General features: G+C 37.4%; 1 protein-coding gene across 7 annotated transcripts in view; it reads left to right on the top strand.

The window, feature by feature from the left end:
- DENND1A (DENN domain containing 1A) overlaps positions 1 to 26,803 on the top strand; it is a 361,801-nt gene that overhangs the window by 107,125 nt on the left and 227,873 nt on the right. For all 7 annotated transcript variants that reach the window (XM_075905650.1, XM_075905649.1, XM_075905651.1 and 4 more), the window contains exons 4-5: positions 10,737 to 10,786; positions 23,112 to 23,231. In XM_075905650.1, coding sequence (XP_075761765.1) covers positions 10,737 to 10,786; positions 23,112 to 23,231 — 170 coding nt within the window. The remainder of the gene's footprint in view (positions 1 to 10,736; positions 10,787 to 23,111; positions 23,232 to 26,803) is intronic.

Genomic DNA, 26,803 nt, shown 5'->3' with positions numbered 1-26,803 from the left:
TTCTATGTGGACTTTGGAGAAACCTAAGACAGCCTAACATGAATCCTATAATCTTCCTTCTGAATATTTATGTAGTGTGCCAGCCTCTAAGCTGTCCTTTGCATCTTCCTACTTCCCCCTCATTTTCATGCTCTCAAATGAGGCCAACATTTCAAAAGCTAAATAAATGTTTGTGAATGTTTATAAAAGATTTGCATAAATTTGTCTTTGTTTGAGAGAGATCACTTTTTTCTTATGCCAGTTCTGAAATTTTTTAAAGGTTTCAGTGCTTGTCTTGACAACAAAGTCCTGCCTCAGAGAACAATGATAGCTGATTAAGTGGGTATGTCGTTGTGGCTGAATAGAGCATTTGAGGCAGCATTTAAAAGAGCCAATCATCTAAAAGCAAAATTATATCACTTCACAAATGTTATCCAAAGTATAAATTTAAATCTATATTTTTGGTACTGTATAATTAAATTAGCCTTTGAAAACGACACGAATCTTAGTATCCTAGAAGTGAATGGTTATATACTCACATCTAATAGTTTTCACATACAAGCTTCCAAATTCAAAGCTGAAAAATTCCCAACCTTAGCTTCTAAATCTCAAAACCATATTTATGATTTAATACAATCACAATTTTTACAAGCTAGCTGTTCTCATATTGATATTTCTCATCCATGTCAATGTATTTGCTCCCATGTTTATCACAGAAGAGGATTTGATATTTATAAATTCATGTTATTTTAGATAAAATTATTGAAGTCCTTTTCATAACTTAAAATAGAAAAAAAGAGTTGAGCATCCCCTGGACAGATGTAAATCCTAACAGACATCAAATAAAGGTTTATTTTTAAGATGTGCCAAGAACAGATTTTAGCTAAGATTTTTGTTTTTTATTTAGAACATTATTTATTTGGGTAATGGCAGTGTGAAGTCTGTGGGAAGAACTGCTAAAATGTTTTAGCTCTGTGTTACTCTCAGGTTGCTGCTAATGAAAAAAGTAATAGCCATTTCTCTTTTGTTCTATTAGTTTAGAGGTTTAAGTTGTCATTAAGGCACAACTATAGCTACTTCTCTGACACAGTTTTTATCACATCTGCTAGGCCTGTGTCCCAAGAGGAGTTGTGTAGAGCAGTGAATTCAACATAGGCCCATTATCTACTGCTTTTGCGTATGTTGTAAAAGGAGCGAGACCTCAGGGAGGCTTGGAGCCTCCTTCCGTGTAATGTCCAAGTCAGATTTGAAGGACTGGTGGCAGGAAAGCTTTGGCCTTGGGGTGTGAATTCTAAGAAACAGAGGCACAATTAAGTTTAAAAAATGCAAGGGTTTTGAGCTTGATAATGAAAGATTTTTTTTTTTTACTAATGCGAGCAGAAAAGTTGCCCATCTGTGCACATTTTTTGTGAGTAAAATATTTAAATGCTTACAGCTCTTAATATGATCATAAAAACATAATTTATTTCAGTGCTCTATTCTCTAAAAATTTTTTTTTATAGCACCATCCTGAGGGCAAGTGATGGCCTCCAATGAAACGATGTTGTTGTTTCGTTCAAGAACTTTTTTGTCCTCTTCTCCATCAACATCTAGGAAAAAGGGAGAAGTCAGACTTGTAGAAAGCTTCCCTATCCTTGTTCTCTAACTGCATGTAGAGATAGAGTTAACAGATTTTTAAAAAGTTTTGAAGGAAATAGATGAGCAATAGCTATAAAGTTATATTGGAATATTGTTTAAATGATAGTATTGTTTTATTAAATTAAGTTTATTACATTAATGTTACTAGTCAAATATTGCTGCTGTTTGTCAGAAAAAGCTCTTAACATGACTGATTAGTAATTAGACTACCTAAAAGACTTTTCTCATGCTGACTACTGCTAGTATGTATAAACATGGGCGGGTTTCTCACTTAAACTTTTTTTTTTCAGAAGTTTGTTACAAATACACTGAAAAGCTAATATAGGCTAAAACTTGTCATAAAAAGCGTTCGCTGGAAAATAAGTTTTAAAGGAATTTCTCCCAAATATTTTAAGGGGGAGGTAGGGTGAAAGAAATATAGCTTTACTCATATTATCGGTTGCATTTAATACTTCGCTTAAAAGCAAAATTTTGCCAGTGTTTTATTTCCAGTGTGAGCTAAATATGCTGCTGTTTCTGTTGTGGTTGTGATACCAGCCTTTATGAGCAGCATGTTTTCCCTTAAATTTGAGAATAATTTTTACATCTTCAAATGCTAATATTTCATCTGAATTTTTATATAACTATGCAATTACATGTTTTGCATTTAAGATAGCTAATAATATGTAATCAAAATAATGTGTAACTTTAGAAAGGAAATGTGCACTATATAATACTAAACCCCTAATAAATGCAAAAAATTAAGTGCCAAACCTCCAATACATAAGCTTTTCTGTGCTCCAGTTAACCCTCTCTTATTACTTCTAGCAGCATTCACGTTTAGGAAGTGACTGAATTTCACATAAAATGGGGCTCGTCTCACAATACTGAATATTCTTTGAACTGGGATTTTAATCTGTGACTGCCTTTTTGTGTCCATTTGAAACAGACACTTTGTAAAGTATTGTTCTTAACATTTTAGTAAAAGATAATTTGTTTCCAGTGGAATGCATAATATTTAATAATTTACTCACTGGTTAGGTTTAGACTGAAGTGAATCAAGAAATTAACATTTCCTTTTCCTGGCAGGTGTTGGCATTCAGTTCACACAGATTTTGTAGCCCATCTAATTTATAGAGCTCTAAATTGTTCTGAACACAGATGTTTTTAAAAACTTCCTTTGGGTTCTAAATAGGGTTGTCATCAGTTCTAAATAGAAGTATATTTTGGTGAGCTGGCAACTGAATTGTTTAACTTTCACCCTGTTATTCAGCATTAGAATTTAAAAATGTAATAACTTTTATCTTAAAAGTATTCTAAAAAAGTTGAGTAAAAAAGTAGGTTAGCTATTTTTGTGGCTGGCTGTGGAAGCAGGTTACAAAAATAGCCACATTTTAATTTTTGTAGAAAGTGTATTCAGTTTTGTTAATAAAAAATCACTTCTCAAATCAGTGTGCTTTAACGTGTTAAAACAGGCTCAGCAACTCTATAAAATTTTAACATTTTCACTGTGCTTATGGTGGTTCAATATGTCTGCTTGGGAGCAATGTGTGAAACCTGATTTGTAAAGGCCACTTTGCCCCTCTTTCTTACAGATGTGTGTTGCTTTTAAGGATCTAATTTGCATATGGACAGTAGCACTTTAGAATTTGTAAAAAAATAAATAAATAAAAATGTTCTGCTATCTTGTTAGCTAAAATGGCTGTTCAGGTCACAAAAAGCTACTTCACTTTTGCTCTCTCTCAATGCAAGAATGATGTTTACAAAGAGGCTTCATTGGTCATTTTTTAAGTGGTTGAGGAGCCCAATTCGTACCATGCAGATTTTCCCACAAAAGTGACAGATGTAATCTTGGAGGAGACATAGTTGTTGACTGGACTGTTGTGCTCTTTCTTTCCTCCTTTGTTACGTCTCTGACTCATGAGCACATTGTTCTAAAAATGAGTTGTGGCTTGGTGTACGGTGGGGTGCCACTGTGTTCTGTTCTGCACTGAGCGTTCCCAGTTTGTTGGGTTGGTGCCTCCCTTTTTAAGATGTTCTTTCAAGTATGTCTTTGAAGTGCTTCTGCTGCCCTCAGCAATCTCTTCTTCCCTGACTTAACTGAGAGGAGAGTAATTTCTTCGGGAGGGAAGTGTCAGACACATGTACAGAGCGGCCACACCAATGTGGTTGGTGTTTCATGACCTGTGGTTCTATGCTGCCTATGTTGTCTACTGATGATGTCAGTGCTTCAGTCTTCCCAGCTGATCTTGAGAATCTACCTGAGACAGTGCTGCTGGAACCACGCCAGCCTCTTGAGATGTTGTCTGCAGGATACCTAGATCTCACATCCATAGAGAAGGCAGGGGGATGACAGCTACCTTGTAAACATCTACCTCCTCATCAGGTCAGGGATCATGTTCATATGATCCTTGATCATACTCTTCTATCTGAGCTTCCATGACACTCTGCTTTCCTCATTCTCCTTATCACTCTCCAACTGTTTTATAGTGTCTACTCACTGCTTCTTCTGAGTCCCTCAGTCTGTCCTTGAACCCCTTTCCTTTTCTCTCTACACTTCATTGCATAGCTGGAATTTCATCTGTGCTAACAGCTTCGGCTACCTGGAATAACTTGCAAATTACCTTGGTGCTCCAAACCTCTTTCTCCTCTTTTCAGTTTTGAACTTCTTATAACCATGCCAAAATCTGGTGCTGGTATAAGGTTGAGGTGTTAACTTAATTTCATACCTTCCTTTTCCCTGTCTTTATTATCACCAGTTTGCTTATTTTCCCCATGTAACAGGTAATCTTTGTCTCTTCTTACTTGTTCTCTTACTCAAATCCTTCCTCTCTCCCAAGCTTTGTTTATATATATAATCTCAGATATGTATACTTTACACCCCACTGCTAAAACCTTTGCCCATACGTTGAGTAATATCTCTTTTTATGTTTTGCATCTTGTTTTTCCGTCGTCTCTCACTTGCTTCCATTCAGTCCATCTAAATATAGATAACCAGTCCTTTTCTTCCATGTCTCTTTCTTTTTCTGACTCCCTTCACTTTCTCCATCAGTTTCAAATTTCTCTTCTTCCCTTTCGTGACCTTCTACCACTTCCTTCTTGCAATGGCTCTGTTCTAATTTTTATATTTTTCTCATTATTTACTCAAACCACTGCCTAACTTAATTTTGTGTCGATCTTCTGTTGATCTCTGTGCCTTTTTCTGTGGCATATGTTGTGCCTGGAATAGGCTCCTCTGTTCTTGCACTAAAATTGCCAGCCTTGTGTCATCCAGGTTCATCCTCGTATCACTCTTTTTTTTCTGCAAAGCCTTGCTTTGTCAAGCCACAGATAGCTGTGACAGAAGTGGGGTTGTGGAGGGCAGTGCAGAAATGAAGAAAACGCAGCACCACTTTAAGGATTATACAACCCTAGTCATTGTTTTGTGAATAAGCCTATAACAGTTGATCATACTGGTGTCAGATCAATGGTCCACGAGTGGCCTAATATCTTGTCTTGTGATATTGTCCGGTTCCAGATGCGTCCTAAAGAATCTTAGATGATAAACTCCTGGTGGTATGTTCCTGGTTTTCCTGTATCTATTGTACAGAGATCATGATAAATGTTGTTCAATAAATAATAACTGGAAGAAATAAAAATCTGAATTAAGGTATTTTAATTAGCTATATTATCTGTGCATAAAGATTTCCACGGACAAGTGTTTTTGAATGTGAGATCTTGTGTATGGTTGGTTGCACTTTGGATTAATAAGGTAACTCATCAGGGAGGCAAGTACTCAGCAAGACTTGCATGGTTTGGTGTGTGGCATCCCAATAGTCGGTTGCATTAAAACATATCCATTGAAAGTTTTTAAATTCAGATAAATATAACTGTTGTGGTGAGATGTCTGTATGTGCATGATGCAACAATGCACATTTATTGGGTAGATATAACTGGTTTTTTGAAGCGATTGTGATCCTCTATTTAAATCTACCTTTAAAAAAAATGAAGCTTCAGGGGGTAGCTGAATTAGTCTGTACAGGATAAACTAAAAAAAACAACAAATGGTCTGGTAGCACTTTATAGACTAATAAAACATGTAGATGGTATCATGAGATTTCGTGGGCACAGCCCACTTCTTCAGATGACTGGAGTTTTGAGTTTAGGATGTGCAGACCCAAAATAAATAGGGGAGAAGGGAAAGGGCGGGGGAAGGAAAGGGGGGGGGGAAACAAGGAGCAGAGGGTATGAAAATATAAAAGGGAAAAACAAGTAGGCAGGGCTGGTAACATATAAGCACCTAAAGATTGGATAGTTAAAAGAAGCAGATAAGGATCATAGGATAGCAATTAGATAGGAAGGGTACTAACGCAAGAATCTACACAGAGACATCAGTTTCACAATGGTTTGTCCTGATTCCTGAGCTCACTCTGCCCTTTTTGCTATTAAATGGTGTTATTTTATGTCCCCACCCACCCCTTATATATAATCCATTACAAAGTCAAATAAAAACTGTGACACAACCCCAAGAAATAGAGTGAATGTTAAAATCCCTGTTGAGACCACTACAGTATGTGCGGCACTCATGGTACCAGTAAGCAATGCAGCTCAGAGACCCATCCATGAGTAAGCACAAGACAGCAATCTCACAACAGCTTCAACATTAACTTGGAAATTCCTTTATCTTGTTTAGTTCATTGCAGTGGTGTCCTTTGAGTTGTTGTTCTGTCAATGTTTTTCCCAACGTTATTAGCATTAGTTGTTGCAAAGGCATAATGACCGTTCATAAAGCGTAGTTTTCTCAGTGCAGATTAGTTTGGTAGTTATTAAACTAGAAAATAATTTTGTTTAGCTCTTGTTTGGATGGAGAAATAAAGAAGTTAAGCCTGTTTGTAAAGCATTAGCAATGACTCGGGGAAAAGACGACAGTAGAAAAACACAAGGTAGTTATGTTACCTGGGATTATCTTTGCAGGATTCTCTTCTAACCCCTTCCCTCCACATATGCACACAACCAGTGTGAAATGTTCTATCTCATTTTTAATTATTCCAATTAACTTAATTGAATTCAGCCTTCAAAGTTTCCCTTCCAGACAGGACTGTGATAGATAAAATTATAATTTAGAATGTCACCTGGCTTTGTCATCTGATGGTTGAGAAGCTGAATGCTGGAAGGGAGGCTGGAGTGCTCTATACTAGTCTGGGAAGTGCCAGCATTCCTTCTGCTGGAGAGCTGCCTGCCTGCTCTCCTGGCCAGGAAGCAAGGAGAGTGAAAAGTGAGCATACAATGAAGTGCTCACAAATGTCTGAATAAATATACAGTATATGCAGTAAGCATATACTAAAATTCACAGGTGATCAAACAAGTATTTTCATCAGCAAATGCCAGCTTATTGCATGTAAGGGAGTTCATTTCACTGTATTAAATAGTGTAAGATATAAGCATTGATTACAAGTATCGAACAAATACATGTTTCAGTGTCCAGTAACTCTTATTTCCCATACACTTTTAAGTATTACTGGAGTGTGGGGAGTTCAGAGACTGCCTGTTTCATAAATTGCCCTGTAGTACAAAAGGGCTGAATGCTGTATGCTTGTCTCATTTATTTTGAAACTTTGCTTCTGAAACCAAACTTAATCAATGAGCTCTGTGTTGTCTCCAGTAAGTTGTGTGTAGGCTGTATTGATTGAAGAGGATTTTAGAAAAACCGTACGGGGTTTATAATGTCAGCAGTGTTTTGATTATGAAAAGAGTTGGAACCTGGGGACATGGAACCAGGTGGTGTATGTCCTAAAGCCAGTGGTGACACAGCTAGGCTAAATCCCTCATGGGACACAGTTCATGCCCTGCACTTTAACTGTAGTAACTGGCTGCTATCGATGGACTTTTTCCTCATTAAAATGTTAAAAATCAAACCACATGTAAAAGGAATTGTGAAAATATATACTTGGAGATTGATCCAGAAAACTGGCACCTGATGCCCTTGAGACCTTGGTTTTAGCTGTTGAGTCATTTACATTTTATCCACTCTGTATTTTTTTTAAGCTCTTGGACGGTAGGGGGTAGGGAGGGATAAGGAGGAGTTTAAGCAGTTTTTCTATTGGAACATAGATGTGAGGAAGGGGAATAAGGAAACAAGGCTCTTGATATCACCTCTGTTGCTTTGCATGTCACCTTAAAAGAAATTATAAAGCAAAGCACATTTTACAAGAAATGCTAGTTTTGTCTTTCTTCAGTACTCTTTTTTTCATCTGAAGAAGTGTGTTGGGCCCACGACAGCTCGTGATCCCATCTACATGTTTTGTTAGTCTTCAAGGTGCTGCAGGACTATTTGTTGTTTAAGTTTTTTCCAGTTACAGACTATCTCTGCTACTCCTCTGAAGCTTTCTTCAGTAGTCTGTCGGGATTCTAAAGAGATTTTGGTCCTCCTATGGTTATGCCACAAATAATCATACACCAAAAACAACTCTTCGGGGAGTTTATTTTCACATGAGCATTAGTGATTTTTAAACTCAGCAATGTACAAAATATACACTAATAAATATATAGTAATCAATATGTAATTCCAGGTAAAATGTTGAGAACTCTTAATATTCTTACTCTTTGCACCTTAAATAACCATTGGTTTAGGAAACTGAAACTGTTTTATGTAATCACTTCACTCGTTATGAAGATTTTTAAAAAGTTTTATCTGTGTGTTTTTAAATTTAAACACGTTAGTGGACAGTCCTCACCCTCTAACTGTAGTAAAAGAAATGCATATATTATATAATGTGTGACAGATCTTATCCTTTATACCTAATAAAGCAACTTGAGATCTATGGCAGCAAAATGCTGTAAGAGTTAGATGATGATAGTGATTATTTATTACTACAAAGCTACACATGAATGATGATGACATATGCCAATGCAGACTGGGCACATTTTCTAACAAGTGAGATTTTAATTTTAATTCTGTGCTTTAGAAGATATGCAGTATCAAGAAGTAAGTGCTAATTAGGTTCTGAATGATTTGTGTTGCATTGTCCCTGTAGTAACACAATGCTGATAATATGGTGAAGTATGTTACAAACATGTTATTTTATTATGTGGATATTTGTTTTTGCAAGTATAACAAATATTAAATTTTATTTCAGCATGGTAATAGAAAGCATTATATTCTACCATATGAGGGTAACTATGATGAGCTGTTTAAAAAGCCTGGCCTATTATCTTTTAACACTGCTCTATATTAACATTCCCTCTAGCGACCTTGCAGTGTTCTTGCTATTAAAAACTAGTAGTTTTGCAAATGCAGTTATTATGCCAAGCAGAATTTTTTATCAATTAATAAGGCCAATAAATGTACAGGCAGTCTAGTCCCTTGCCATTGTAGTTTTGAACCTGTCAGCACTCAAGTTAGATTTGCTATACTTCATGTAATGGCTATGGGTTTTGTGTAATATTTAGGGCAAGTGTGCAAGAGTTAGATTTGGAAGTCATTGGTTTTTTTAATGTGTAAGCAAGGTAGCAAATTCAGGGTCAGATCCTGCTATCAGATCTTCACAGGTGGGTCCCTTGAAGACAGTAAGCTCTGTACAAGCATGGAACCATTTGCATGGTTTAGTTAGCAAAATCAAGATAGTATTTTATAAATCATTTATACCAACAGGTGACATTTTATGCTTAGTATTTTTCAAAAGTTGGGGCCAAACCTGAAGCTGGGGTTTCTCTGTAGGTGTCTTATTGAGATTAGCACTGATTCCACCCTTGAAAGAAAATGTTAAATATTTGTACCAATCATACAGCAAGAAAATACATTTCCTTTATCAGTCTCTACCTGAATTCATCTTAGGTCATAATTTACCACATTTTTAGTTATCAAGAAACCTCCAGGAGGGTTCACTATAAAAAATTAAGCTTGAAACTATAGTAAAGAATGATATGTTCAATTGAATTATGTAGAAGGAACATGTTCTTACAGGGGAAGTCAATTTGCTTTCTGCTTCATTGAATCAGTTATTAGATTGATGTGGTTTATTTGTTCAATGAGGGAATTGGTTTTAAAAATAAATGAAGCAAGAAGCATCAATTCAGTTGGCAATGATAATTCATTATTATTGGTCACAAAAGTTCTGCATTTGTAAATTGATCCTTTATTTATCAAATTGGCTGGGATTTGCCTTAGGCAGTCTTGTTTCATTTTGAAGCAAAAAAGAAAAATCTAGTTTTGAGATTCGAGGCTGGGCAATGAAATGGCTTGTGGAAAAAGTTAGTAAACTAGTAAACATTTTGGTGGATTTTGTTAGGGAATTCTTGCTTTGAAAGTATTGTATTTAATGTAATCTCAATTTCACTGACCATCCTCTTTCCATTCATATTTGAATCTCAAAACTAGAAGCTTTTTTCTTTTAGCTTCAATTTGAAACAGAGTGTATATGTGAGATTTTTTTGCCTATGAGTTGTTGGAAATCTTGTAACATAACTTTCTACTTTTGCCCATTTTATGACAATGCTTCTGTTTAATGATCTGAGATTTTTAATAATTAAACATTACATGAAAACTTCATGCAGGGCTGAAGCTTTGTTTGCATTATTAAAGTGCAATGTATAAATAAGCAATTCTGATAAAATCCTTTCACACTTGAAGCTTTCTTACTAATGCATAGTTTTTCTTTACCGTTTACTATTAGACCAGTAGACTGTTTTGGGGTTTTTTTTTTTTGACCTATTGATGTTGGGAAGCATTTTCTAATCCCACAGATCCCTGTTCCTAGGTAACAAGCAAAAGCTGTGCCAGCAGAAGCGGTCCTGCCAGGCCAAACCCATGTGGTTTGGTGTTATTCACTATGATCCATATGGTCAGGCTAGAGATTGTCCCCAGAGGGGTGTTAACACTCAACAACCCAACCTCCTCCTTCCCTTTGGAGCTTTGCTGGATGGCTCCTGCTGCTTACCCATGTGTGAATCTTGATTAATTTTTCATTTTTAATGAAGTTTGATCATGTTTATTATTTCACATGATTGACTGCCTGGTACTCCTTCCACGTAATTGATAAAACAAATATTTCTTCATCTGTCTATTGTTTCTTCAGGGCAAAATTGTGAGATTATATGCTGTGGTTAATGTTAGATTTATTGGTCCCATTAGATGTATAAATTATCTCTTTTTCTCTCCACAGGAAGTTCTACAGACTTTGACCAAGTTTTGTTTCCCCTTCTATGTGGACAGGTAGTGTTAGATTTTCAAACTTTACAAGAAAAAAATCTTGTCAATAAAACTGCTGCAGAAAATAAAAACCATACCATTCTTGATGTTCTGTCTGTTTGACTGTGATTTAAAGCACCCAAGTGCAAATTATAGTTGCAATATCCCCTTTTCCTGGGGATTTTATGAGCACCATCAAAAAAGTTTAAAAGCTAGAACTTTATATTGGCAGCAGTCAAAATGTATTTTGTTCTATTTTTAAACAAGATTTGGAAGCTTAAAATTAAATGTTACCAATTTAATATATTCTAAGGATGATTAATGCTGAGAATCCCTTAAGAATTTAGGGGAATGTTGGCAGTTGTCTTGTGGATATTTAACATAGTTTGCTATTTGTTTAAGGAAATTAAATCACGACTACATTACCTGGCAAGTAAATATTTTCTATTGGAAATATTTAATAACTGTATTTTAAAAATAACATACTAACTGCTTTTTGTTTACTTTTTGAATATAGAACTATTTTAACCAATTTGAGGGAGATTGTAAATATTCATGTTCTGAAATGATATACCATTGTTCAAGTTGCATAACAGCCTGTAAAGATTGGTTGACAGCATTAGTTTTACAACAACTAATATTCTGAACATTTTTGACAGTAAGCTCAAGCTGATGTTAATCACATTGACTAGACCATTATAAGAACATATTTTGCTCATTTTAGTTGAATTTCCATGATACCAACAGTAGGAATTAGTTTTTCTGCATAAATTGTATTTATTTGCTATTCAGAACCCCTTTTTTTTCCTCCGAGCAATTGTTCACCTATAATTTTTATCCCACAGGCCAGCCTGAATATGTATGATAACTTAGTATCCATCTTCTTTTTAAAAGAGAAATTTAAAAACCCACAACCCAGTTGCTGTGGGATGGGAATAAAAAAATTAATTCTTATTCGGAGAGATGAGGTGGGTGAGTAATATCTTTTGTTGGACCAATTTCTGTTGGTGAGAAGCACAAGCTTTTTAGCCACACAAAACTCCTCATCAAATCCGGGAAGGTTATTCTTTGTGTAAAACTGTGTGGATCGAAAGCTTCTCTCTCACCAGCAGAAGTTGGTCCAGGAAGAGATATTACCTCCCCCACCTTGTCTCTCCAATATCCTGGAACTGAATGATTACAACAACATGCATACACTTTTATTGGGACATGCTTAACAATTCCTAATTAGTAACTTAACCACACATGTGCATGCACAGACTTAGCGGGTGCAGAATCTTTTAGTCTCTGGTAGGGCATTGTCTTGAATATAGGCCAGTTCAATAGTGACTAAAAGTTATTATCATTGGAAAGCTCTTCACTGGCCTTTGTGAAATAAGTTGATCTCAGTCCAGTTCCTAGAGGACAGGTGTCCACATAATAAAACCACCACCACCACAGTTTGTCCTCCTTGTTGGTAATCTCAGCTGAATGGGCTCTGCAGACTGAGCTGTCCTTTCAACCCTAGAGGTGGTCCCTCCAGGTCAGGGTTGAGAGACATTGGTGAGGCACTGCTAGGGGGAAGCTTGCACTGCTGCTGCCTGTGCGGTACCTGACCTGGATGAATAGAAGATTCCAGTATCTTGGGCTGTCAAAATGAGTCTTTTCACCAACCCTCACACACTTAACATTTTTTCACTTAAAGGACAATCCCTTAAACACCACAAATACGTCTGTTGTTTTACATTTGCTGTTTTGACTGATCTTGCTTCCCTCTTTTGTGAGAGTGTCATGATATGTTTTTGTTTTCGTGTATGCTTAATATTCAGTGTACACATAGAAGGGCAGCTTTGTTTTTAATAGAAATACTTTTGCCTACTTTGTATAGGAATATTTAGGCTTGGAATAATTTGATTTTATTTATAATTTTTACTGGATAATAAGTGTTTATTTTTCAGAGTTTATTTAATTTTTCATCAGTATAATTTCTTGGTCAGTATTATGGATTTGAAGGTCTTCATTTGTATTTAAATTTTCACAAATTCTCAATTATGGGTGCATTAGACAATTATTTAATGACAGTTGATGTTGAGATTCAAAGTTAAAGGATTATAACTGTTAAGATGAAAGTTGTTAACATTATATGTCAAAATATCGGACAAAAATATCCTTAAATCAAACTCTAAGTTAACAAGCAACATTTTTCATTGGTTTGTATATTTTGAAATTGATGTTTACTGGCATGTACCGATTAAAATCTAATCCATGAAACCTTAGGCATATTGTCCTTAGTTTTCTTGCTTTATCAGTTATGTAACATTTAGGGGGGAAATGTAAACATTTATGTATTTTGTGCAAATGACAAGAACAGAAACTGAATCAGTGATTGGCTGAAATGAGATTCGCTATTTTCTCCCTGTTTAGTCCCACTTTGAATGTACTTTTATCTCTCCTAAGATCATATACATTGGAGATCAGAAAGATGTTTTTAAAGTAGGCATTGATTTTCTCCAGCTAGTGGAAGTGTTATCCTGCAACATATTAAATGTTTTTTCAAGGCAGCAGGTTTCCAATGCCCCACACTGTATTTAGGAATGTCCATATATTGAGGATTTGACAAGATATAGACACAAATTTAAGTGGGTTTGTACTACTACTTCTCGTCTCTTCTCCCAACCCATAAATGTATCATGTAGAACTGAACATTATCTACTTAACAGTGTTAATTTTATGAATGAATCGTGCGGATTCTGCACCTTTAATCACTTCAGCAGTCAATTACAAATGAGAGAATACACATTAAATCAGAGGAACTCAAATATATTAAATAGAGGTTTATGATTACAAAATAAAAATTAAAAGATACTGTTGATATCAGAGGCAGCAAGGAGGGAAAGATGTGGGAGCCGGCTCCTGTGGAGCTGCCTGCCTCGCTCTCCATGCTACTGCCTCTAATAGAGAGGCAGCAGTGTGTGGGTACGTCTAGATTACATGCCTCTGCCAACGGAGGCATATAAAATAGGCTACCTGACATAGCAGGGATTTAAATATCTCTGGCTTCATTAAAATAAAATGGCCGCCGCCCTGTGCCGGCTCAGCTGATTGTCAGCACGGGGCGGGAGTCACGACGTGGATCGGTCGACAAGGGAAGCCTTTGTCGACCGCTCCTTACAGGACAAGGCTTCCCTTGTCGACTGATCCGCATCTTGACTCGCGTGCTGTGCTGACGATGAGCTGAGCCGGCACAGCATGGCAGCCATTTTTATTTTAATGAATCCGGAGATATTTAAATCCCTGCTTCATTGACTTTGTCGGGTAGCCTATTTTACGTGCCTCTGTCGGCAGAGGCATGTAATCTAGACGTACCCTGTGGGGGGGGGGGCGGGGGGGAGAGGAGCGGGACAACAGGTGGGGGATGATATGTGCAGAAAGCTGGCTTTCAAGATGGCTCCGCATGAACACTGGCTCCTGCCTGCACTCCATGTGCAAACACTAAAATGTCAGTCAGTCACACGTTTACTCAAAAAAGTGAATTAACATCCTTACTTTTGCTACAGTTGATAGAGGGATGTAAAAAATCATTCAAAAATATCACCATTTAACCACTAAAAATTCTAACGGTTACATGTGCTGTGGGCTCTGTAGTATAAAGCTTAAATAAGTTTTATACTGAAGATCCCACGGAGAAGCCTCTTCAGGAATGCTTCACGGGGGGGGGGGGAGGGGGAGTGTCTGCAGCCTGTTCCCGGATAGCCAGCATATATCCTGAGGCAGGGGGCCCAGGCTGGCCCATAACAGATGGGAGCTGCTCCAGTTGCATGGGGCAGCCTCTCCCTACAGCAGGGGGTTAGGGAACGAGGATGGGGACAGGGAGCTGCTCAGGAGAACTCCAGGGAGTTCCGAAATTATTACTGTAATCCCCTTTATCCCAAAATTCTCAGTAATGCTTCGTATTCCAGGATTTTAAATCTAGAAAATATTTAATCTAAAAGCAGTTTCCTCATCAATTTAACGTTAGTGGGATTTTAACCTCTTGTATGTGTCTGAAGATCTGTATATTTGATCACATCTCTAGTTATCAGAATTCTGCTCCTGAGGGTGCTTTAGGAGCTTTATTTTTGGTATAAAAAAAAATTGTTCTGAACAAAACAGTGGAGAAAAACATTAATCCTGCTTCATTACAGGCATTCTAAATATTTGCCAGTTGCTAGGTTTCCTTTTTCTTGGTTGTAAGTATAGTATTAGATTCTGTTTGTCAGGGCAGGTCTACGTTATGGGGACAGGACGATCTAAGTTACTTAATTTCAGTTACGTCAATTTGAGTTACATTAGTAGAGTATCTTAGGTCGTCTTATGTAGGGTCCACACCACACTGGGTTGACAGAAAAAAAGCTCTCCCATTTTCACCTCAAGTCTACTTGTTCAGGTGGGGTACCAGAGCCAACAGGAGAGCAACTGGCAGTTGATTATCATGTGTGCAATAGATGCAATAAATTGACTTGCTGCTAGATCCATCATTGCCCCATTGATCTGCCCTGTATTGAAGACATGTCCGAAGAGTATAGATGTTTAGTATCAGAATTTTCTAGTAAGTAGACATTTACAGTGTTCTCTCTAGAATATCAGTGGCCCTGGGGTTCAAAACTATCCCAGAGCTCCAGAAATATAGTATGAGTTTGTTTGCTGACATAAGATATCAGAGATGCTTAGTTATTGGAGAATGTCATCATCTCACAGGCCCAAAGTAAGAAAATTACTATTTGCTTGTAAAATTCTTTCTACAGGAGAAAGCCATCTTATCTGTGGGAATGTCATACCCATGATTAGATCTTGTCATTTAAATGCATAAATTGCAAGTATTACGCATAAAGATCTGATTAATGGAAGATTGTGTTAAAAAAGAAATGAGATACTTGCAAGTTCCAGCAAAACTTTTCTCTGGATTTGTGCTGCTATCTCTGATTAGACAAGGGATCTCAACAGAAGGAACATTTATTGAGTGAACCTCTTGAACAAGTAAGAAGCTAAGAGTTTCTAAAGGCAACATCTGTGTCTTTCCAGAGTCTTTTAGGTTCAGGTGTAGCAATTTCAAACAGCTATATAAAAAAACTAAGGAAGTGTTCAAACTTCTTTCAGAGCATATCTTCAGGATGATGGCAAATAATACATTGAGACTTTCACGTTAATCTCAAGCCTTTGAAGTGTATATCATGGACATGTAATTGTTAATCTACCTTATTTTGTGTGCTGAAGGCTTCAGTACACACTGAGGTATACTGTAATATCTTCAATGCTAAATTTGCATTGTTGTCACTAATACACTTCACACTGGAGCATCCATTTTCTGTTGGGTAATTTGAAGTATTATCAAAACTTTGAAGTGCTTCTGGAAAGGAAGAAAATAGTGCAGTGTAGTTATAGTGCAAACATGAATCTGTAGGACTATGAAGAACTGTACAACCACCAGACTCAATGTTAATAGCCTTTTTTCAAACATACAATAGTAGTCTGTCTTCTGCTGGAAATGTGCATTTTGATTTGCACTGACTTTGGGATGTGCAGTCGAATTTGATAACATCTAAATTACACTCCTAGCATAGATAATATTTAATATTAGCCACACTGCAGCTGAGAACTCATCTGAAGTCTCTAAACATAGTGTCCCTAGTGGACAGAATCAGTAACTCTGTATCCTACAGCAAGCAGGGAGAGAAGCTGATTCAATTTTGCCAGGTTAGGAAACTCAGTGCACAGAAGAAGAATATTCTTGCAGGCAGGTTGAATAGTTTGTCAAATGGTCATCATAAGGGAGAATTAAACCATGATGACAGAGACAGGATGCATCTCAAATGAGGGAGAAACCACTAAAATGTGTCCTCCCACCCCACTCCGTAGAGGTCAGAATTGTGTTTTAAAAGGAAAACCTTCCATATAAGAAAAATGGCCAAAAGGCACCGTGTTGTTATCTGTCCCTAGGGATTAAACATATCTAAATTACTTGCCTGTAAATTCTTGGGTGAAATGTAAAGGGAGGAAAATGCAAAATACTAATACCTCTTCTGTGCCCAAACAAACAGATGACTATTCTCCAACTGCTGGAGATGGCTATACCCAGTCCAGTTAAACTTTGATTAGTTAGAACCTGCTCTCTGAAGTGAGGGATTCATCTGTCTGTGTCTCTTAATGATCTTTTTAGCATTTACACCGAAGCTGGTGGAGAAAGAAGTTTGTGGTACTTTTTCTTGGCAGCTATTAAACAGGCATTTTCCATATAAAATAAAAGCTTTGGACCCACTTTATTGATGGTTTGCTATTAGGAGAGAGCACTTTTAGACTAGAAAATTTACTATGCTTTCTCTTCTCACTTCTTTATAATTGCTCATCCATTCTTCATCTGGGGGCCACTTTGGCATTTTGGAATTCACGTAAACTGAACATTCACGTAAACTGAAGCATGTGTGTCGTTGACTCTATTGGGCTAGCTTGCTAAAGAACATCAGCCCGAGTGCTTATTTTCTCCCAGCTGCATCTGATGCACAGATACTTTGCGACTCATTCAACACTGAATAGGAGGCAAATGATAAGTCTCTTTCTGTTAGTAACACATACTACAATGTCTATTTCATACGCAAATTGGTTTTTGCAAGCTTCCTATAATTTTTTAGTGGCCTAATTCAGAGGTCTTGCATGTAGGTGGTTTTCTAAATATCTAACTTTTAGTTACATACATAGATTTTCCTGTGTAAAACTCTTGTCCTTGGAGAGTTTCTAGCTTCTTTCATAGATTTCCACCTCCCATTTACTCACATAGCTGTAAAGGAACAGCAGCAATGTGTAGCTGTGGATTTTTCTCAATAATGGCAAGGGAGAAATGCTTCCTGTATTTCTTCAAAACATTTCAACATTTTTGTATTCCAGAGAAGTAATTGTTACAAAGTTGTGAAGTTCTGAATGTATCTTCCTCCCTGGTGGACAGCTCTCTAGCTAGTTCAGTCAAGGAGCACTGCACAGGGAAAAGTCAAAGTAATGAGCTTTATAAATACGAGACTAAAATCATAAGAGTTCTGTTTTCTTGTATCATAAGTTAGTTTAAACATGTGCAAGACACATCAGGCAAATAAAAGTATTTCTTGGATGATGCTTTCATGTAGCCACTAAATTTTAATCGGCTTCGTTTCAGATAGGATTTTATATAAAAGGTACAAGGAGAATTACAGGAGATGGGCTATCTGTCTGGGCTGGCTTGCTCTTGGACAGTATTGAAGGTAACATTTGTTCATGGAAAGGCTAGTGGTTAAGTAGGCTCTAAGAAATTCATAGATTCTGAGGCCAGAAGAGACCATTATGATGATCTCATCTGACCTGATGTATAACACAGGCCATAGAACTCCCCGCAAATAATTCCTGGAGCACTTTTTTTTTTTAAAGAAAAATATCTAATCTTGATTTAAAAATTGTCAGTGATGAAGACTGTCACAACTCTCAGTACATTGTTCCAGTGGTTAATTAGTCTCACTGTTAAAAGTTTACTTATTTCCAATCTGAATTTGTCTAGCGTTAATTTCAACCATTCAGTTGTTATACCTGTCTCTGCTAGACTGAAGCATCCATTATTATATATTTGTTCGCTGTCTAGGTACTTATAGACTATAATTGATTTACTCCTTATCCTTCTTTTAATTATGCCAAATAGATTGAGCTCCTTATGTCTGTGAGTACAAGCCATGGTATTTAATCCTCTAGTAATTCTCATGGCTCTTCTCTGAACCCAGTGCAATTTATCAATAGCCTTGAATTGCGGGCACCAGAATTGGACACCATATTTCAGCAGAGGTCACACCAGAGGTACAAGAGAATCTCTGTTCCTACTCAAGATTCTTGTTTATGCATCCCATGATTGCATTAGCTCTGTGGGCCACAGTGATGCCAGAGGGAGCTCCTGTTCAGCTGACTATCCACTACAACCCCCAAATAGATTTTTTTTTTTGAAGTATCATTGCTTCCCAGAGAAGAATCCCCCATCCTGTAAGCATGGCCTACATTCTTTGTTCCTCAAAGTATATGCTAACATTTAGCCATACAGTTTTAGCATATTGTTTGCTTGGCTCCTGGTATTGGCGTACAGGCAACTAAACAATTTCTTATATTTATGTTCTTTGATTCCTTGATTGTTTTTGCTCTCAAAAGAGGTACACGCTTCTGGTACATTTCATATTGTGCCTAAACTGGTCAGTGAGAATTAGGTGGATCCTTTATTGCAAAACCTTTAACATTCATGTTAAAAAGCTTTAAGGGGGTAACCGATGCTATAATAGGCAAAATTTAAAAAACCAGAAATAGTCTAGTAGCACCTTAAAGACTAACAAAACATGTAGGTGGTATCATGAGCTTAGTGAGTTGTGCCCACAAAAGCTCATCATGCCATCTACATGTTTTGTTAGTCTTTAAGGTGCTATTAGACTATTAGTTGTTTTTTATTTGTATTAAAGCCAGCCTTGCATCTCTGTAAGGATATGTACGGAAACTTTGTGTTACCTTTTTATTAGCAGTTGCAAGCAAGATTTATGATTTCTGATTCATGTAGGTACTCTTTTAATCTCAAGACATTCTGTGGAATAAAATTGCTGCTGCTCTTGCTTGCTTCCCCCATGTTGAAGGTAGCACCATTCCCCATTGAGGCAATCTCAGAACCATGACTTTTTCTCTCTGGTGGGTAGTTTCTGGAAGAAACAAGTTAATTATTTAAGATGGGATGGCCGGATGGTTTTGTTCTTGCAATCATGTTTAGTGCTCTTTGCATTCCACGCAACTGTCCATTCTCAGTACATGAATGCCACTCTCCCTATTAACAGGCATAATCCTTATTTTGGAGGACTATGGTAGCCATTCCCCTTCTCTCGCACAAAATACTTTTGCACCCCTTCGAAACAGAAACGGGTCCTTTATTTATCAACAAAAGCTGAGGAGGCCTCAAGATCCCTTGCTGCATGGATCATGGCAGGGAAGAATCTCTGCTTTCCCCAGACCTAAGGGAACCCTGAATATCAGAGATGTGTTCAGATATTTTTCAGCTTGATTTCTCTTTCCTGTTTGTTTCAACCTCTCCCTCCCTTGCAGTCCTTCCAGTGCCAACTTCTGTCTCCCTGGCCTCCATACTACTCATCCTTGCCTCCTTACTACTTCCTCTCTCCCTCAAGATCATAGCAACATTATGTTAGGCGATGTGCAAACAATGCGAAGTTCATCTTATCCAGAGAGGCTAAACTTCTAAAAAGAGATAACAAGGGAGGTTAAATGTTCAATACCCCGGTGCATGGCTTCTGAATTCCGAAATGATTGTTTAAATATACATATGTAAAAATATAGGTGTTCCCACATAGGGTCTTTGCACACTAGTAAAATACAAATAATATGCTCATTCACCAAGCATAATGTAAATCACAGTTTGAGTTTAAAAAAAAAAGTGCCTCATGATGCTTAAACTTACCATTACTTATGCGTTCTCCAACGCAACTTCTAATGAACAAGATCCTCCATTCCGTAGATCCGTGCTGCTTCCTCCTTAGTCCATAGTTTTAACCAAGTTTCGATTCTATACCTCACACATGCTTAGCTCTCAAACTTGTAAAAATTCAGCACATAATCCTTTTTTTTAAAAAAACAGTATTAAATCACTTAACATTACACCCAAAATTTACTGATAAAGCAAACACCAATAAGAATGGAGCTTATGACAGTCCACATAGGCTGTGTCTAGACTGGCAAGTTTTTCTGCAAAATCATCTGCTTTTGCGGAAAAACTTGCCAGCTGTCTACACTGGCTGCTTGAATTTCCGCAAGAACACTGATGATCTCATGTAAGATTGTCAGTGTTCTTGTGGAAATACTGTGCTGCTCCCGTTCGGGCAAAAGCCCTCTTGCGCAAATCATTTGCGCAAGAGGGCCAGTGTAGACAGCAGTGCTGTTTTGTGCAAAAAAGCCCCGACGGCTAAAATGGCAATTGGGGCTTTTTTGCGCAAAAGCGTGTCTAGATTGGCACAGACACTTTTCCGCAAAAAGTGCTTTTGCGGAAAAGCGTCTGTGCCAATCTAGATGCTCTTTTCCGAAAATGCTTTTAACAGAAAACTTTTCCATTAAAAGCATTTCCGGAAAATCATGCCAGTCTAGACGTAGCCATAGTGTTTTGTGGTTTATAGAAATGTTTGTTCTCTTGGAATTTAACATGATAGGTGGAACAGTGAGACTCAGATGCTTAATTCTCTGGCTGTTGAATTGCTTTGGAATTTGAATCTTCGTTCACCTTCTTCAAATTTGGGGAAGTAGAGTGTGTGTGTGTCTGTCTTGGTGCTTGGTTTTATCATTCCTTCAGCATTTTTTCCTTCTTCCTTTCGAATCCATGGAGAAGCTTTTCCCTTTTAAATTGGATAGTAGAATTTATTGTCCGGTATATTTTCTCTGTTTCTGTCTCTGTCTGTCAAGTCCCTGTGATTTTTGGTTTTCATTGAGCACTGTGTGAGTGTGCAAGATTACATACATACTCATTGACGGCATTGTAGATAGTTTCATAGATTTCAAAACACACATAGTAGGATATTTCTGTCTGGTTTAAATTTTGCAACTGTATCTGTTAAGTAAGCGTGAACTTAACAGTAGTTTTCCTTTTACTCCCCTTTGGCCATCAAGATAGAGTTAATATATTTCATAGTTTCATGTACAAACATTATTCAGTTGTCAGTGTTTATAGTATTCTTTAAACTGTAGTACTGTTTGAACAGTAAATATTTTATAGATAATTGTAGTTGTGTTAATCTAATTCATGCCAATATTAGTTCTCAAATGAATTCAATAAAGCCTCCAATAAACAATCCTATTGTTCCTGAGTTTAACATTGTATAACTCCAGTTTCACTTTAAGCAGTGGAGTTACATCAATGCAAAACTGGGATGACATGGTAGTGTATCAGCCCTGCTGTCTGTTAATTTTAGGTTTTAAAAATCACCTACCAGCATGGTATATATGCATTCCTGTATTGGGTGAGATTTAGACAGCAACGTGATAATATTTAAAGAAATCAAATATCTTCCCAAATGAAATATTTTATGCATTTCACTTTAGAAATATGCCTTTTTTAAAAACAAGGTTCTGTGTTGTTTGCAGTATTCAGAGATCTGTTGTTTTTAAGAAACGCGTTATAGGCCTCAAACTGCTATTGGTAATATCCTTCATGATTTATAGTGTTAAAAATAATACTTTTGCATCCTACTTCTGACTTTTTGGTGCATTGCTTTATTTTCTGTGTTCTTATACAATGAAAGCTATATTTTGCAAACATGAGCGGATATTCCCATAGTGGTGTTTTCTACTCTGGCATAGTGGGAAGCCATCACCTCTAAACAATGTTGTTCCATTGTTTGCACTTTTTAGAAAAGGCAAATAAGCAACTTTTACATTAGAGTGAAACTGGATTATAATATTGAAAATAAGATACAAACGATATTGTAGTCATTGTAGAGATTTTAAAGTTATTGTCGTGGTGAAGGATGTTTGGGTGTAAACGACTAACCAAATAACATTTGAACTGTGGTAGTGAAGTTCCTCCCTGGGAGCAGGTCCGGCAGGGGTTGGTGGTCCTGCTCCTGGGGAGGCTTAACTGTGGGCTCTGCAGTATAAAGCTAAGACCAGTTCAGGGCCGGCTTAGCAACTGTACCAGTTGTGGAGGCATATTTAAAGATTTGTATATTTTGTGGCAGACAATCAAAGCAAGACGGTGACTTCGTTACAGAAATTTTATTTACCTTTAACTTACCAGGCTGCTGTTAGCTTCTCCCTTTAACCAATATTGCCTTATAGTGGAAATTGCATAGCTGCATGAACAAATGGGGGAAATAATCTGTGAGGCCTTCATAAGCCATAAACTTTAAGGGGATAATGCTGTGCTTGTTCCCAGCCTATTTGGAAAAGAGAAACACACAATTACTTGATCAATAATGATTTATGAAGCCATAATGTCACCAAATGCTATCTGCAGTGAAAGTAAAATAGTCCCTTAAATGAAGAATGATACAGAAATGTTTTGCACTGAGAGTGGATTTTGGTTTAGTTGGCGCTGAGTATTGTATTGAATCTAATCAGTGGCCAAGTCAATCTTTGTTGTAAAAGCATAGGAAATTCTTACACTGTTGTTCCACATTCCAAATAACCCCAGATATGGATTAAAACTTGCATTTGTAAAGAGTGTAAATGCTCACAGTTAATTTCCAAAGAAGCTCTGCCCAGAAAGGAAATAAGGTTCAATGACTTAGTTTGATTAGATACTTCTAACATTGAATAAGCTGAAATTAATTTTTCCTTTTGTTCTCTTTATTTCTAGAATTACAGTTAGCCAAGTTGGCCAGAATTTTACATTTGTACTCACAGACATTGACAGTAAACAGAGATTTGGATTCTGTCGCTTATCTTCTGGGGCCAAAAGTTGCTTCTGTATCTTAAGGTAAGTGGCTATTGGCTAACTCTGGGAAACAATGTTGGCCTTTGCTTTGTTATACTGCAATTATATTTTCCAGCTGTCCAGAACTATTTTCCTATCTGGTCCTCAGAAAGTCACTGCACTGCTGGAGAAATGGTACAAAATATTCTTGCACTTAGGGTTCCTCAGTTGATAATTATATTTATATGTAATCAGTGAACTTAAGTTAACAAAGTGGGGAAAAAAAAATCAGTGTGTCTGCTGTAATTTGACACAACATAACGTGATGGCATCCATTATTTTTAACTGTCACAATTGATCCTGCTAAGACAGTTTATGGACATCTGTATATGCAAGTTTTATTACTAACGCATCTGAGGGCAACAGAGAGAATGTCTTTCTGATGCTGTACGTAACCTAAGGGTCTGTAGTTCTGATCCTCACTCCCTTCTCTTGATGGACACATGAATATAATCTAACCTGGTTATAAATATTGCTGTTGGGAGACGGAAACAATGAGCTTCACACAGAGAGGAGAGGAAATGAATGTGTGAGCTGGAGCTGTATGAAAACAGTTCCGCGTGACTTCAGGCCGATATGCTCTGGGGCAACTTTGCATAGTTTTCTATTCCCTTTTGCTACAAAAGAAAGGTGACAAAAAGCAGATTTCAGATCTACCGTTTGCCAGGTTCCTGCTGCAAACCTCCTGTTGGGGAAATAAAGCTATGCGCACTGCTCCCTGTCAGCCTCGGTTACCTAGGTGTAGCAGTGGCCTGCCTCCTGTCTCTTTGTGTTAGGAGAGAGAGGCTTGGGGAGAAGCAAAGCGAGCCAGGGCAAGTGCTTCCTGATGAAGCCCAGGTACAGACTGTACTGATCTAACCCTAAGAAACAAAAAGCCAATTAGTCCAGAAAAAAGCAAGGATGCTTCACCAGCACCTCCATTCCACTTTATTCCACAGTGACTCTTTGTGGTGGCATGTTGCTAAGAGAGAAACGCATTGCAAGAACAGAACAGTTCCCCGGGCCTGTATGCTGGCAATGAAAGCAAACAGTGCTCATAAGGCAGACTTTCGGGGGGGAAATGTATCAAGAATAGGGTGAAAGAAGCAGAACAGGTTTAAATTCTGCCTTTGGTTGCATGTAACTCAATTGTCATATATGTGGTTGCTTGCGCGTGCCTAGAGCAGAATTTGAGCTGTCTGTATATAGCTTAGGCTTCTTCCGTTTTTATGTTTAGTACAGAAGGAACTTGAATGGTCAGAAGATAGGGAAAGATGACAGAATGTGTGTTTTCTCATGTCTCTTTTGCAATATGCCAGCTGTGGTTAGTCAGGTAGACCTTTCCTAAGGATACTGAGATGGCTGAAGGAGAAAGTCCCTGCTTGGTTTCTGTAAGTAAGACGCTGGACTGAAGGGAGAGTTACTGTATTATTTCCCATTGCATATCTGGTCAAGTGACTTAAAGACTTCATTCCCTCATAGTTCAAAGCTCTGCTTGAGCAACTGGTGGGCAATACTAATCCAGCTATGTGTAGATAGGGAAGTATTTGCTGAGGCATTTTCTGGAGCCATTAAACTAAAGAATTGAGGCACCAATTCTTCTCATGGGTTGCTCAAGGTAACCTTGCTATTTAATGAAAAATTAAAGGGGGGGACAGACAAAAATATCTGGATGAGAGTGAAATCTCTCCTTTCTCTTTTAGAAAAGGTTTCTTTGCTGTCTGCTCCCTAAGTGAATGTGTGGAGATTGTAAGAAAAAATTAAGATAGGGATTAAATGAAACCGAAATCAGCTGTCTTGTTCAGAAGATACTGAAAAATTGTATAAAGCAATTTTTCTCCAGTTCAGTGTCTTTCTTCTCAGAGCCACAAAGCGTGCTGCTGGCATTAAACCTTCCAGTGTCCTTTGAAAATTACATCTGCCTGCTAGCCAAAGTCTGTATCTTCGTGTGTGTGTGTGTGTGTGTGTGTGTGTGTTTGTTTTATTTTGTGCTAGGTTTCTGTATAGTCCTCAGTTGTGTTTTGCCCCAGCCCTTCTGGAATAACCGTGTAGCAACTTCATCTCCCCAGAGTGATTCTGTACAGCACCCTAAATATCAGCTAAGTAATCTTCAGACAGCTCACTCCCTCATCAAAAAACTTTGTTTCGACAAGCTCAGATGGTTGGAATCTTGGAATTGCACTCCTCCTTGTGCACTGCCATATGGTGGAATGTTATGCTGCTTCACCACCAGTCAGTAACACTTTCAGTGATAAATGTGAGTTAATGACTTACTCAATGATAAACCAGTTAGACTAACCTTGTAGTTGAGGATGGAGTCAGAATGAGGGCGGAATGTCAGCTTAGAATGGCCTCCCTGCATCCACGTTTGCTATTTTCTCTCTACAAAAGAATGATGAGTTGATGATTATTTGTTAAAATAGGAGTGCTGAGTGCAATGAGCATTCACTGTTTTAATGAGAGCGTAAGTTGTAATATCAGGCAGGGCTTCTTCCTGCTTCCCATGAGGGAACGGGTTTTAAATGGTAGGTATTGTAGATTGAACACCTTCAGAGCCGGGGGTGTGGCTTTTAATTATTTTCATCTAACGCTACTTAACAGGTCTTTAAAATGAAAACTTAATTATATCAAAGGATTCACTGGCATCAGTCATATAGTTTTGTTCTGAACGAAAAGCTATCTGTTTAAAATAATGGTTCTTGTTCTGATCTGCTGTTAGGATAATGTATACCGACACATTACTCAGAAGCATTGCTATTGATGGAAGTTTCCAATTTGGAGAGTCAAACTTAACTGTTTTAGACAGCACTAGCTGGAAACTGATTGTCAGCATGGATGCAGTTTTTAGCTTCCTTAATTCTCTCTTTTGTATGTTTAACTTTAAGCTTAAGCATCAGGCACAACTTACTTTCCTTCTTTATTTAAAACCACTGACTTTCTCTACCCTGCAATTCATCTTCTTTTCCTTTTACCATTTTTGAACTGTTCTTGAGAATAATATTATTTAATTTTTTTACACAAGGATTATTGAAGAGTGTTTTTTAGCACAGCTCTGGGAATAGCATTAAGTTCTGCGCTGAGGACACCAGAGGGCACACAATAGTATAAAACATGGTTCGTGTCTTTCATGCAGCCTGTGTGTTGGGTTTTTTGAATTTCTGCACAATTAAATGGTAGATTTTAAAATCCACAATAAAGTTGCTATCAAATTGTAGCAGCTTTAGGTTAGGTCAGATTTGGGTGTAACTGCTCAGCATCAACACTTTATAATTTTGGAGTACATTTTTTATTAGTTTCAGCATTTTTAGGGAGAATATACATTTTAATAATGAAGGACCAAATCCTGGTGTCATTAGTTTTTCTTTAGTGCTTACTAAGGAAGAACTCCACTAATTTCAGGAGTAAGTAAGAGCTGATTAAACTGATTATGATTTGAGGTCAAATCATAAAATAAATAATCTGTGGAAGATGTGCAGATAAGTAACTTTTGTTTCCGTTTGTTCTCCATTGACATGATTCAGACTTTCCATCATCAGGACTAGCATAGAAGTAATACAGTGAATTGGTTTTGAAAGCAAGTCACAATTTCTATGCAA

The sequence above is a fragment of the Pelodiscus sinensis genome, chromosome 22, assembly GCF_049634645.1.
Source record: "Pelodiscus sinensis isolate JC-2024 chromosome 22, ASM4963464v1, whole genome shotgun sequence".
NCBI lineage: Eukaryota > Metazoa > Chordata > Testudines > Trionychidae > Pelodiscus > Pelodiscus sinensis.
This window is presented reverse-complemented; position numbering and strand designations above follow the sequence as displayed.